Source organism: Eleginops maclovinus, chromosome 6 (genome assembly GCF_036324505.1).
Source record: "Eleginops maclovinus isolate JMC-PN-2008 ecotype Puerto Natales chromosome 6, JC_Emac_rtc_rv5, whole genome shotgun sequence".
Classification (NCBI taxonomy): Eukaryota; Metazoa; Chordata; class Actinopteri; order Perciformes; family Eleginopidae; genus Eleginops; species Eleginops maclovinus.
Genome location: NC_086354.1, coordinates 5,224,301 through 5,239,401, shown reverse-complemented (window position 1 = coordinate 5,239,401; position 15,101 = coordinate 5,224,301). Strand labels below are relative to the sequence as shown.

Sequence of the window (15,101 nt, the reverse complement as noted above, 5' to 3'; positions counted from 1 at the left end):
CTGTAAATCAACTCCTCATTCCCTCGTGTGTGAGGGTCTGCCTGCGCTGACTTGCTCCTCTGTTTGCGTAATTGCACATGAGTCCATATGCTCATGTCAGTGTGCATTTACATTTGTTTGAATGTGGGAGAGAAGCAGTTCCTTTTTGAAAGGCACACGCCTGGAGTAGATTAAATGAGGTGTGTGTGTGTGTGTGTGTGTGTGTGTGTGGGGGTCAGTTGGGGGATTTCCTTTCCCTTTCCCGCATATACATCCCCTGGCATGGAACACTGTGTACTTTGTAGCTAATCACCAGGAACATAGGGGGTAATGGTAAAGCTAAAATCAATACAAGAACTCAAACAATGTCAACACAACTGAGGAAGAATTTCAGATTTTGCTCTGAAATTGTAATAGCAGAATTCTTGTTTTTCAGTGTAGAGTGAGGAAAACAACCTAAGCATGAGTGATGGCCAACCCACTGCAGAAGATGGCCTGAGGGAGGCCCTTTTAAGTTTATTAAGATGTACCCACCTTTGAACATACATTCCTGGGTTGAGGTCAAGACTCCCTTTTTGCTTTACCCTGTTCAGATCTCCAATATGTTTCATTGAAAGCCTTTCCTCCAGCCAAGTTAACTGCACGGTACGAGCAAAGGCGTTTTCTGAGGGGGGGAGGGAGGGGATGAAGTCACGTGGGGAGATATTTCTAGGAATCAGTCTGTTTTCACTGTCTCAACTCTTCCCTATATCTTTCTCTTCTCTCTTTTTTTCCTGAATGTGGTTGACACAGGAACCCCTCCAAGGCTTTCTACCAGGCCTTCCAGTCTGGCAGCAGATTAAGGGACTCAAAGGCCCACAATGATAGGTACGGTACTATGCTGAATTTTTTTGGGACTGGACGGTCCTGCAGAAGTGAAGCTACATGTGTGCAGTGTGCAGCAGCAGAGCGCTTTGCTTTCTCCACGTGCATGGATTGAGTTTGGAAACAAAGCCTGGCAGCAAGCGCTGGATTGGCCAATAGACTTTTCAACATTTCTCTCTCTCTGTAATTTCTCTTTCAACGTCTGTCTCTGATGCTTTCTTTGGCACTTTAACTGCTCTGGTTTGCTTACTGTTTGGGTGTTATTGCCACAACTTTCATCTCCATTGTCTTGAGTACTAGCAAAATAGCTGAGATCCTTGGGTGCAGAGACAAACAAATGCCATGAGCCCATTAGAGCATGTTGGCTAGACCGTTCAATAGATTGTTCGCAAGTTAAACCTAATGCATTATGGTCGTCAGTTAAAGGTCTCCTATTATGTTATATTTGAACAATATATTGTAGGTCCGTATTTATCCAAAACTTGTCTCTGAAGTGTTTCGCTCAAAATACCAAACAGATCCCCATTGTAGCAGGCCTCATCCCCCTCTATTTCAGCCCTGTTCCTGAAGTGCTGATTCTGTGACTGTCGCTTTAAATTTGAGCTGAGCTGAAGCTGGCCACGCCCTGTGCAGCGTCATGCAGCTTGCCGGCAGAAAACTAAACACTGCCATGATAAAACGCCATATTATGTCCCAAACCACATCAAGCATTGTTTCTGAAAGAGTCTGGAGCTCAAACGTTTCTCTCTTGCGGGTTTTACCACAAGGACAGGACCTTTTTTTATATCCGGCTTATTCACACATATTCTCTCCAGTACAGCGTTAGCTCTGAGTGTTAGCGATGCTTGCTAATGTAAACGCAGACCATATTACTTTGGAAGCATTCTGGTTTCCTTTTGTAGTCCGTATAGTATTGACCAATTACGTTTGAGCAGGCCTATGTTGAATTCAGGTAAACAGTACATGTGGAAAAGAGCAAATGAGATGGAAAGCATTTCCCAGTGCAATCTCAAAACCCCTGTCTAATGATGATTTAGCAGTTTCTTAGCTTAGAATATGTTGCTAACAAGCTACATTGTCAACGATGTCTCATCTCCAAATCCACTCTCGAGTTGATAATGATTGAAAGATACGTTATGTTATGGATCCCTAATATATCTTAATCAGTATTGGCTTTAAAAATGATGCATCGTTGGTAGTATTTTACGAAGCAGCACCAGATACTGGGCGGATTTCTTTTAATTGGTTCAATCAAGCTCAATTCAATTAATAATCAAATAGTTCCAGATTAATTTGTGTTGATCCTTTCAGTGTTAAACCAACAATCTAAGCAAGGTTATTCCGACATACCTAACCCAAAATATCCTTCCTAATTGACCATTGTGATGTAAAACTAATGGTTCTTAAACAAAAGATGATCAGATTTGAAGCAGGAAGTAGCATCTTAAAAGACATCTTTGAACCTTTTTTGTCTATTAAAGTAAATGTTCAGTTCCCAGTAAGTAATTTAGTCAAACTGTTTCCAACATGTCTGATCATCAGACTGCTCATGTTGCTCGCTGTACTCAACGCCTTCCCAAGATCTCAGAAGGTAGTTTGTTAAAGAATGTTTGGATCTTTTATAGAAATTGCTATAATTATTATTGATTTTTTTATTATGTTATTATCGATGAGACTACCCAAAATGTGTGTGCATGCCATCTGTAACACTTGCACAGAAAGTAAGTACGGCTTGCTTTATACTGCAACACTCTCCACTGTGTCACTGTCTTTCAAATGACTTTTAATCACAGTTCAATGAGCTGTTTATATCATAAATGACTCCATGGTATGAGTTTATACAGCTACCCTCTCACAAAATAGTGAAAGCGTGCCTTCAACATTTGTACCATGCCTCTTGCAGAAATGAAAAGGGAAGCACGTGAAACCATAACTGTGGACAGGAAATGAAACAGTTTTTAGAGAAATATAGAGCTGAAACACCATCACCAGCCTCCACACACACACTGATGGCATTATCTAAACTGCATTGTTGTGGTATTCCTTGAAGACTCGATGTCTGTGTAACTTCCCCTTGCTCCATTTGTCCGATTCTAGGTGATTCCCCCTCTCGTAACTCGGTAAAATTGTTATTGGCCACATGCTTCACTTTTTTGTGAGTATTTCTGTTGTGGATACACTGTTCTGCCAAGGGCTGTTTTTGTTTCCGTGGAAAAGATAACCAGGGCTTTGTTTGAGACTGTTTGGTAGCTCATGGCGATGGCCTTTGCTATTGACCCTTAATCAGTCCATTTTATTGGTATTAACTGGGATCAGGTTTGAAGCCACCAGATGAAGTCATATATTGTATTGGGCTAGTGTGAAAAGTGTTCAAACCTGTTTGATATTAAAGGATCAGTGAGTAGGATTTAGACGGATTTATTGGCAGAAACAGACTATAATATTCACAACCATGCTTTCACTGCTGTGTAATCACCTGATGCTCAGAAACCCTTTGTTAGCTTACAATGAGGCTTTCATATCTACATAGGAACATGTTTACTTTATGGAGTCCATCATGTTGCACCACCATGTGTCTATGGCAGCCCAGAACAGACAAATCCATCTCTGATTCTACAGAGGGCCTTCCAGTGAGGCCACCATCGATTCTGCATGATCCTATACATACAAGCAGTTTTCCTTTAAAAGAAAAACTTTCTCGAGGCTTTTGTCTATATTTAGCACAGCTGAAGATAGACAGGAAATGGGGAGAGAGAGTACAAAGGGGTGTGGGTGGGACAACATGCAACATACAGATCCTATTTACCATAAAGTGTTTTTTAAGTCTCCATATAGAAAAACTGATCCGACAACTTTTCATCATTATTATTATTTAATTAATTTATTTATTTTATTCGTACAAAGAGATGAATTGAACTCTGTATGACTTTCGATTAGGAATGTTTGCTAGAGGGGGTAGGAGTAGAAAAGCTTTTTTGCTTATTCTTGCCCCTTTTGAACATGAACTTTATTATACTTTGCTAACATGTTCAATAAATTGACTTCATAATCAAATCCTGCTGGAATATACTATATATTTGAAGCCCCTTCAACTGCAATGTGTGTAAAATGCGTGGCAAAAAAACAGCTATAAAAATAAAAGTCCTCCGATGAAAACAATCCCCAACTTGGGATTCATAAAATAGATCTTACCTTTATGTTATGTCCATCCTTATGGCTGACCTGGCACATCTTCCTGGCAGAGTACAGATGTATTTTATTCTGTTTATATCCCCGTTTTTCTTTCCCCTACTCAATCTTGGAAGCACATGAAACTGTCCATTGCCCAATTTAACAGCATTTTAGAACTATTAGCAACATTTGAAGCATAATCACCTCTCCAGTGCTTTTGTTTGTGTTAAAAGTGCGCCAAAACTAACGTCATTCCCGTCAAATCAGCTTTTCTTTGTGTTCATAGGTAATTGGCAAATTTACCACACTAAAATGATAAACTAAGATAGTAAACATGGTCACGAAATACATACTAAACACTACTGTTTTGGCATTGTCATTAGTAGTATACTAGAATCCTGCTGTAAGCATTTAACTCCAGCATTACTGTACACTTGTTTAAAGCGGACTTCGACAAATATGCCACTCTCCAACTAAGTTTCATAACCCAGGGCTTGAAAACTACTCTTGCACACGTGCACCATATTTTTTTCTAACAAGCCAATCAGAGCAGACTGGGCTGTTTCTGGAAGGAGAGCTTAAAGAAAAAGGTGCTAAAACAGAGCATTTCAGGCAGAGGGTGTATACAAATAAACATAAGGAAAATAATGTGTCTTTTGAACATAAAAGCATGTCAAAATGTTCTAGTGAAAACCCATAATACAAGAATGAACCTGAAAATAACAATGATATGTTCCCTTTAAATTATAATTCACTTTCTAGTATACCATGTATGGAAGAGAAACTGGATAAAGAAACCTGTCAATTCCACTTTTTGTCTACTTATTTATCCTTAGCTTATCATTGTTTCCATTATTATTCCAATAAGTCTTGATTGCATGGGTGCAAAATGTAAACTTAAAAAATACAGCCTCTATCTCTATCTACTATCTCATCTATCGCCCACTCTGTAATTGCACCTGAGTCATCCTTGTTGAATAGTTCAGATGCTTGCTTGATTGTAGCTTTTCGCACTTCCTTTTTAATTCTCTGTTGGCAGAATACCAATAGCCTGCTACATACACAGCTGTGCAATAAAATGTGTCACAATTGGCGGAAGTTGTTACAATAAAATGAAAGTGAATGCATTCACATGTGAAAGAAAACACGCTCTGTTTAATGTGTTTCATCTCAGATAGAAACGTAAGGTCTAATAAAAACTACAATTTAAGCTTAAAAAATACAGGTATATACAGTGGTATGCAAAAGTTTGGGCACCCCTTAGGAAAACCACTGCATCAGTTTGTGACTTGCTGAGCTTTTGAAGCAGCAACTTCATTTTAACATATCGTCGCTGTCAGATGAAAACCTCGTATGTCCATTTTTGCCGATTTTGAGATTTTACGATGGATACAATGTCCAGGTTCATTTCCGTATACAGTATGCGTCATGTACCTAAGTGACCAATGAAAAGTTGTGAAATCATGTCATCTGATTTTCAAGTATATCCATTTGGTGTCAAAGCTGTCAATCACGCCGCGTATCTCCCGCTCTGTGGAGCCATCTCAGCTGTCTCGTGTCATCTCATTAGCGTCTCTGGAAGCGCATCATCGGGTAGCTGAATAACACTTTGAAGGTAAGGTATTTCGTTTTTTTTGTCAACTGTACTCAAGTTTAATCTAGTTGCAATATATTCACAACTGTTATTTACCGGTAGGCCTAAATTATCTAGATTAAGTAATTGTCATCTAATATTTTTATTGTGAACCTGGCTGACGACGAACGTAAATGTAGTAGGCTAGGCTAAACTCTCCAGAGGCTAGCCTACTTCTCCACAGATTAGCTTGCTTGCTGCTTGCTAGTTGGTAAATAAACTCAGTGACATTGATACGATTCAAACAAATATGTTTTTTTCCAGAGTTTAAGTGATGAAATTATAGACTGTAATGTTACTATCGTGATTGTCACTAGAACATGCCTCACTCGTACCGCTTGGTAGAGGCTGAGCATTTCCAACACTATACCCAACTTGCTACGATTTCATTTGCGGAGATGTTAACGCACGGATTTCCGAAGTGAAGCTATGTTGACAGGGCATAGCGCTACATTTTTTCTGATATGGTTTTCTCCCTTCCTTCAGGATGTCTTTCTCTGTTAAGGAGCTGTGTGAAATGGTCAATGTCAGCTATGATAGGGAACTTGAGGCGAACGTGAGGGTCAGCAATGAGGAGGAAGGTCTGTAGGAAACTAGAATTGAGTCAGCCAGACAGGAAAGTCTACACTGTAGGCTATTCATTACTCTAAATGGTTTCCCTCTCTGTCATTCTTAGATTCAGTTGAAAGTGACGGTGGAGATACAGCTGCCAATGAGGGTAAGTACTTTAGGCTTAAATTATTTTTTCTCCCAGTAGCAGCTACCTACTATTCTGCAACCCAAAGCATATTGATGTGTTGCACATTAAGATGAAAGCCTGCCACACTTGTTGTTCTGATTCCCTTGATCAAGGAAGGAATCCAAATACTAACTCATCAAGTTGTATGTAGCTAAATTAAAAATGATTACTCATAGAGAATTCAAAATGAATAGTTACTGTACGTTTGCTGGTCAAAGCTAATGATGCAAGCTCAGTTCTGAATTATTCAAGCATTGTAGTGTGCTGAATGTATTTTATTGTTGTTAGATTCTCTGGAAAGTGATAATGACAATCTCACTGAAAGTGACAGTGAGGGTAAGTATCTTATTATTCTCATTCTCAGATTAGGCTAAACTACAGCCTCCACCTCACATTGGTTTGACAGACTAAAGCCCATTACTAATTACAAATCTAGTGTATTTAATCAATTATGAGTCAAAATGAATGCAATCTTATATCAGAATGATGTCATAAGTACATTTGTTGTACTAAATGTGTTCCTCTATATTGCTCTAAGACTCACTTGAACACGATCCTGAAAATGACCCGGATTACACACCTGTCAATGAAGGTGAGTAACTTATTGTCAATTTGTTTTTTTACATTTCTGTAAGCTACTAATGGGCTCAGCCACATGCACACACGCACACACACACACACACACACACACACACACACACCACAGCAAATGCCAAACTTTAATGCATGCCTACACACTGACACACATACTCCCACATGCTAAGAAACCATGTAAGAGAAATGTGAATTTGTGAAACATGTTTTCTTTTGTTTTTCTTTTAATCATATGAAGATGCTGTTGCTGTTGACCGGGGAAGGTCAAGGAAGAGGGCCAACCCAGACGCTTGGAAGGGTAACATCCAGAAAAGGAGAAGAATGAGGGGCCAATCATATCTTGGACGGAAAAAAAATGAATTCATCAACAAAGAAGAACGAAAAATGGAGGGGCGGTGCCTGGCTGAGTCCTGCCAGAAATCCAGCAAACTACACTGCACCGAAATCGATGAAGGGAAGAGGGAAGAAATATTCAAGTATTTTTGGGGGAAATTGGACTGGAAAGAAAGGAAAATCTACGTGAAGTCACTGGCGGAGGTTAGTGATGTCAAGCGGCGCCGGACAGAAGCGGTTCAGTCTCGGAGGTCAGCATCTCTCTGTTGTTTTTTATGTGTTGATGGTAGAAGGCTCAGAGTTTGTCAGCGGATGTTCCTGTCAACCCTTGGCATCAAGCAGTGGAGTTTTCTAAAATGGGTTGGAAGAAGAGAGGAAAGTCCTGAGAAGACGGCAAGAGTGAGGGTGAGGACAGAGGAGCGGGACTTCCTAAAGTCCTTTCTTCTTGATCTGCCGAAAGTACCATCGCACTACTGTAGGTCCTCCTCTTCCAAGATGTACCTGGAGCCGTTATTCAGGTCAATTAATCATCTCCACTCACAATATAAGCAAACATGTGCAGCCAACGGCATCCAGCCTCTTTCAAGACAAGTGTTCAGTAACACCTTTAAGGAATTAAATCTGTCATTGTTCCATCCAAAGAAAGATCAATGTGACACTTGCTGTGCCTTCAAAGCCGGTAACATCGAGGCTGCTGTGTGGGAGGAACACTGCGTTAAGAAGGACGAGGCACGAGCAGAAAAGGAAAGCGACAAACAACTTGCAAATAACACCACCTTGGTTGCATGCATGGATCTGCAGGGCCTTCTCCTCTGCCCAAAGCTTCAAGCGTCTGCCCTCTACTTCAAAATGAAGCTCGGTGTCCATAATTTTACCATCTACAATATGGCATCACATGAAGCGACAAATTACCTTTGGCATGAGGGTGAGGGGGGGGTCTCTGCCAATGAGTTTGCCTCCTGCATTGTGGACTATCTTGAAACACACCCCACTTACACTGAATTCATTCTTTGGAGTGATGGGTGTGGTTATCAAAACCGAAACCTGGTCCTGAGCAATGCCCTCTTGAAGTTTGCCACTGAAAGAAAAAAGCAAGTGACGCAGAAGTACCTTCAAAGAGGCCACACACAGATGGAATGTGACTCGGTGCACAGTGTGATTGACAGAAAATTGAGGAACCGAGATGTACATGTTCCAGCTGAGTATGCTGCAGTCATTCGGGGAGCTCGTTCAAGTCCAAAACCATACGAGCTGAAGTATGTTGATTACAGCTTTTTCCAAGACTTCAGCAAAGTGAACATCTGCAAGTCAATTCGACCTGGTAGCAAAGTTGGCGATCCTACGGTGCATGACCTCCGAGCAGTCAGGTTTGTACATACTACTTTTTCATACATGAAACATTAGCCATATCATATTAAAATATTTTGTTTTAAAAATCTAAACTTGCTTTTGGTTCCCTCCTTTCTCTGTTCCCCAACACCCCTCTTTTCTTTCATCTCTCTATTAGATACAATGTGGATGGCAGTATGGAGTTCAAATTACTCCACTCCGACAACTGGCAACCCTTCACATCCCCATCCCTGAGGAAGACGTGTGTCAGCGTGGCCCCACTCTATACATCCCCCCAGAAAATTAAAGCACTGAAGTTCAAGCACCTTCAAGAACTGAAACATGTCTTACCGAAGGACTTTCATCCATTTTACGATGCACTTGACCATGAATGATGGTCAGCTCAACAAACAATTAACATACACACCACTATTGAACGTTATTTATGTATTTATTTATTTATTGATAAAAGCAAGTGTGGTTTTTCTGACTACCTAGATAAATGTGTTATTGATTAATGAAATGTTAATAAATAGAACAAGTTATTGTTTATGTGCATGTTTCAAATGACTTGGTTTTATCTGTTGAACTCTTGGAATTCCTATCTGCTAATCTGACAGGAAAGACATGATTAAAATCTTGCATTTAGGCAAGTTGCTATTTTATAATTCCACCTGTAGTAGCAGTAGTGAGCCTAATTAGTCGTGCTTGAATCACCTGAAGAAGAAAAGGGAATAAACAGGAACGGGCTAACTGGAGTTTAGTGAAATGGCAGCTTCATTTTTCATTTTCTTTTCTGCAATACAGTGCCAAATAAATATCATTTTGATGATAGCCTGGTGAGACAATAGCTTTCCTTTACAGTAGGCCTAACTTTATCGCTAGAAAAAGTTTTCCCCTTGTCGCCTGAGACGTAGGTCTAGGAGTGGAGGAGTGACGTTAGACCTACCGTAATTCGTTTTTTTTGGCACGGTAGGTCTCGTTACAACCTCTGTCTAGCTTGTTAGCGTACTGATTCATTATCCCATAGTTAGCAGGAGACATAATTATGAAGGGACAATGAATCAGTTCACTGATTTTCATACTGACAAGATAAATAGGCTATGCTCAGTTTATTAAATAGCCTTAGGTTGGACGTAGGCTATTTAATAAACTTAGTGTAGCCTATTCATCTGTCAGTATGAAACGCGACTTGCCCATTCATGATCGGAAGAACGCGTATCGACCACCGTTACTGTAAAATATGCACGTATATCCATTTAAACTAGATTTTGGTAAAATGTGAACTATACCTTCACACTGTCAATATTACGATTATAATTAAAGATGACATACCAAGTATGACAACGCTACGTTCAACTGCTTTGAAATTAGGGTGTTTTTTTCATTTCCTGAAAAGTAACCGTTTTGGATGTACGTGAGTTTCATCGGACAGCGACGATATGTTATACCTTATGGTAACAGAAACATCTCAGTAGTGAAATAACTTTTATTGGTCAAACAGAAACATGTTTATGTGCATTCAAACAAAAATAGGCATGTGCATAAATTTGGGCACCCCTAAGAAATAATTCCATTAATATTTAGTATTGCCTCCTTTTGCTGCAATAACGGCCTGTAGACGCCTCCTGTAGCCACAGACAAGTCCCTTAAGCCTGGCAGGTGGTATTTTGGCCCATTCTTCCACACAAAACGTCTCCAGTTCAGTCAGGTTTCTTGGCCTCCGTGCATGGACAGCCTTCTTCAAATAAATCCATACATTTTCAATGATGTTAAGGTCTGGGGACTGGGATGGCCATTCCAGAACATTGTACCTGTGCTTCTGCATGAATTCCTTGGTGGATTTTGATCGGTGCTTAGGATCATTGTCCTGCTGAAAAATCCAACCCCGGCGTAGCTTCAACTTTGTGACTGACTCTAGAACATTCTTGTCAAGAATCTCCTGGTACTGTAAGGAATTCATGTGGCCCTCAACTTTAACAAGTTTTCCAGTACCTGTGCTAGCCACACAGCCCCATAACATGATAGATCCTCCACCAAATTTTACAGTGGGCAACAAGTTCTTTTCATTGAATGCAGTGTGTTTTTTTCGCCATGCATACCTGTTCATGTTATGACCAAATAACTCAATCTTGGTCTCATCTGACCACAGTATTTTGTTCCAAAATGCTTCTGGCTTGTCCAGATGTGCTTTTGCATACCTCATGCGACTCTTCTTGTGATTAACACTCAGGAAAGGCTTTTTGCACATCACCCTTCCAATGAGCTCTTCCTGGTGCAAAGTACGCTGGATTGTGGAACGGTGAACAACTACACCATCAGCAGCCAGATGTTGTTGTAGTTCTCTGGAGGTGGTCTGTGGCTTCTCTGTGACCATTTTCACCATCCTTCGCCTGTGCCTTTCCCCTATTTTTGTCGGCCTACCACATCTTTCCTTCACACGGACTGTTCCTGTGGCCTTCCATTTCACAACTACGTTTCTGACTGTGGAGACAGACAGTTTAAACCTGTCAGATAATTTTTTGTACCCTTCTCCTAATTTATAATGTTGGATTATCTTAGCTTTCAGGTCAGTGGAGAGTTGTTTTGAGGTCCCCATCTTGCCACTCCCTAAGAAAGAACCTAGGCCAGGCACAGCCAGCTATTACCTATGTTAAATAGCCTTTTTCATGATTGGTTCCACCTGTCTTTGTAATTGAAGGTCTAATGAGCTAATCAAAGCAATTTTGTGCAGCAACCTGTCAGCTATAAATCCGTACAGGTGTTGAAATGAATGCTATTTATAAGGGTGCCCAAACTTTTGCACATCCCATTTTTTGCATTTTATTTTATTATAATAAAACTATGTAATGCTACCCTAAGAATTTTGGTCTGGAAAACACTAAAACGTCTACATCTTTGTAGGAAAACAAATGTTGTTGCTGTGATCTTCTATTATAAAGGAAAAGCAAATTGTCATGAAATCTCAGAGGGGTGCCCAAACTTTTGCATACCACTGTAGGTAAGATTGACTTGTGCACCTGTTGTCCCTGGGCACATAAATCCGGCCTCGCCTCTTACACTCTGAACTTGTCTTGGCATGTCTTAGGCCGAGTAAAACATGTGGCTTTGTTCTTACTGTTTTGCTGAAGAAAACCCTTTTTTGCTCTTGAATATATCAGCAGCTCTGCTACAGGCAATAGCTGACAACCATTCCATGTCCACATGAGTTATTCACCCTCACAACTTGCCCAGGCTCCGTGTGGGTGCAAACTTTTGTGCAACTAATGGACTTTTTATTGACAGTCCTACTTTACAGCATTGTAAGGGAAACGCCAAACTCTACCCGTGGCTTATTATAAAAGTCTGTCGGGTTAATGTGAAGTTTACAGAGGCGTTAGTTGCATAATCAGTGTCGGGGTAAGTTGAAACCCTCATTAGCATTCTGTTTTATCTTAGCCCAGCCCATAGTCCTTGGGGGTTAGCGTACTTACCGTTGTGTATATATACGGTTTCCTTTGTGACGCTGGAAAAAACTGGAGGAGGGTTTACTGTGCATTTAACACTGTTTTTCAGTAAGCAGCTCAAGCAAGTTCCCTGCTCTGACCTGACATCTATAGGTTTAACGAAGTTCATGAGTGGTAACATCACTCATGTTAGATTCCTGAAACTCCCCCCAGTGCCAGTTGCTCTTGGAAGTTCTACTTGGAGTGCCAGATGGTGTTCTTATACGGTTTCAAATTCATTGTTATTCTGGCCTGATTCGATTTAACGAGAAATGTGAAAAGTAGCCGCCTTAAACCATCAAGGCTGAACAAACTCGTCTTTACCAACTTTTACTCAGATGCACTTCTCTGTAAAATCATCTGACACGTTGACAAGTATTATTGTGTTGATGTTTTCCAGTCTCCGTAGCTACAATCTCATCACTAGCCCATCACATGTCCCAAGCGACCGGTCACATGGGTGCTTTGAGTTTCCTCAAGTATTCCCTGGTTTGATCCAAGTGGTGTCATTCCATCTCATTATTGCCTCCGCTAAAGCCAGCTGGAGAAAAAGAACACAAGGACAAGGGGCCATAACAAAGAATCACTATCAAGCAGAGATGACAAATCTGTAACAATTGCCTCTGCCAAGGAGTTAATGTTTCAGCTTATTTTGTCCTGGTCCGTCAGGAGGGTTATTGGGAAAACAGGTGGCTTGATTTATATTAAACTTGGTTGAAGGGTGTAGCATGAGCCAAAAACACATTAAATGTTGGAGCTTAGCTGAATCAAGGGGCGTATACACAATTCGTGCTGCATTTGTGCTGCATTCACGTGGTGTCAAAATAATCTGGAAACTTAGTCTCCTGAAGGGGAAAATTCATATTTATGTTCAGAAGGAATGAAAACCTAAAAACAAATAATACAATATTGTTATAATGCTTAATATTAAAACACAACTGGTTTTTAGCATCCATTTATGTCCATAGTGTCACGACTTGAACACACCTTCCAAACTTAGTAAATTGGACCATTCTGAAAAGCATGTGAACACAACATTGACGTTAGACTGCCCTTGTTTGTTGAAGTAAACCCAATATGATTGTGTTTTGATCGGACAAAATAAGCTATTTGTATACATCAAAAGCATTCTGGGAATTTTGTTTGGGAATTTGTACTATTTTCTGACATAGACCAGACGGTTAGGTACGTAATAAAAAATGTCAGCCGATGAATCAGTAGTGAAAAGCTCTAGATCGTTGCAGAATATGCCTCAGCACTTACTGTTGTTTGGATGTGAGCTGTCACATAAAGATATGCCAACATTTCCCTCCCAAGATCTACTTTTTCTGCCAAAATTGCCACTTTGGTCGGTTTCTTCTATAATCCAGAGCGTCTTCCCTTTGTTGTCCACATCAGGAAACACTCTTGTGAATTTGTGTCTCCAGAACGGCTTCATTTACTACATTAACTACACTTGTTTTAAATGTTACCATCAGTGTAATTCTTGTTCTAGTTCACTGCCTTTGACTTCCCAGCTGTCATTAGTTGGATCATAAAAAACTGAATGTGAATCATAAAGCAAATATTCAGTTCACATCTAAATTCAGAATTCTTTGGACATTTCTGACCACAAAAAAAAGGTTAGTGTCCAAAATGATGACGCAATTGTTGGGGTTCCCACACTGTTTATAAAGATAGTGCTTCGTCATTCTCCTTTTATTTGTTGTGAACTTGCAACCATGTACAAATTGATTTATTTTATTTGTTGTGCTTGGTTGATTTTATATAATAATCAATACCCATTTGATAAAACATTAAGGTCAGATATGGGAATTGACCTTTTTATAAGATGGCTTATATTGCCCCATAACTCATCAGATACTCTAAATGGACTCAACACTATTTTTTTAAGTGAGTTTCTAGGATGGGAACCAGGCATCTTCTTTTTGCTGACACAACTGAAAATCCCTGTATTTTAAATAATTGAATGCAGCTTTAAAATGAAAATACAAAATGTATACATTACCATCTCAGCCGTCAGTTCTCAGACGCCGGACTACTCTGCTTCCATGTTTAGTTTAGCTGGTTCTTTGTCAGTTGAACTCTTCACCCTAGAGTCTAACAAACTCATTTGCTTTACTTTTGTCTTTGAAAGGATGCATGTTCGCACCCGAGTACAGCATGCCATCGTTTATTAGAAATGGTTTTAACCATGCTTACTAATGCAACAACTACTGAGAGTGTTGGGTCCACATTTTGCAATTTGCTGTCAGTATGTATTAAATATTAACAATTGGTAAAGGCTATAAATATTTGCCGATGTCAACCTGGCAACCGTGACGTCAAGCCCTGTGTCCTGAATATACAGTATGTTGAATTCAATATGTTATACAGCTACACAGGGTGGGTCTATTAATGGTCACGCATGTTTTTGTCTGTACTGTGTGAAGCAACAAAGGTGTAACCCATGCAGGTCTGTACTTTACAGAGGGACAGATTCCTCTGGGTAGAGGACTATTGAAAACTCTTGTTTGGGAGCCAACAAATAGGAGGGCATGTTCTAAATTAACCTGTTTTTTTACATTTAGTTATGTAACTGCTCCTGGGGTCACATAATACTGATGAGTGAGCAATGGCTGCTGGGAAGTAGATTCCCGTTTGTGATTTACATCTTGAGGAGATGGGTGTGTGTCTGTTGGTATAGGCTAGTGACACTACATGTGTTGAATCTTATTCAACACATGTCTGCTTTGTTCATTGTGTGACGTTCTCTCAGGTAACGCGTGTTAGACATGGTCCTATCTGACAGAGATCAAAGGCATGCAGGGCAGGAGATGTGATTGACAGTGTTTCATAGCAGCAGAGGTATGGGGAACATTCCTTCCTCGGTACAGCCCACTGATAGCAATCTACTGAGTGCTTCCGCTGGCCTAACACACGCGCATACATTGGATGGTGTGGAGGAACAGAACATTGTGTCCTCGGGGGGCGG

General features: G+C 40.2%; 2 protein-coding genes across 3 annotated transcripts in view; both read left to right on the top strand.

Moving 5' to 3' along the window:
• LOC134866015 (TSC22 domain family protein 2-like) overlaps window positions 1-15,101 on the top strand; it is a 34,302-nt gene that overhangs the window by 13,971 nt on the left and 5,230 nt on the right. The window contains exon 2 of one of the 2 annotated variants that reach the window (XM_063885904.1): window positions 772-846. The exons of the other annotated variant lie outside the window; for it this stretch is intronic. Coding sequence (XP_063741974.1) covers window positions 772-846 — 75 coding nt within the window. The remainder of the gene's footprint in view (window positions 1-771; window positions 847-15,101) is intronic. 2 annotated transcript variants of the gene reach the window in all.
• LOC134865938 (uncharacterized) lies at window positions 5,377-8,166 on the top strand. The gene is made up of 7 exons (XM_063885792.1): window positions 5,377-5,629; window positions 6,134-6,228; window positions 6,324-6,365; window positions 6,675-6,722; window positions 6,925-6,978; window positions 7,219-7,831; window positions 7,956-8,166. Exons 2-7 carry the CDS (start codon window positions 6,135-6,137, stop codon window positions 8,164-8,166), a joined length of 1,062 nt encoding a protein of 353 aa, XP_063741862.1. The 5' UTR covers window positions 5,377-5,629; window position 6,134.

Excerpts from the sequence above, each read along its gene's own strand:
- LOC134865938 (XM_063885792.1), top strand. The coding sequence starts at position 6,135 with ATGTCTTTCTCTGTTAAGGAGCTGTGTGAAATGGTCAATGTCAGCTAT. Across the intron at positions 6,979-7,218 it reads TTACACACCTGTCAATGAAG|ATGCTGTTGCTGTTGACCGG; the intron begins GTGAGTAACTTA and ends AATCATATGAAG. Across the intron at positions 7,832-7,955 it reads TACCTGGAGCCGTTATTCAG|AAAGATCAATGTGACACTTG; the intron begins GTCAATTAATCA and ends TTCCATCCAAAG.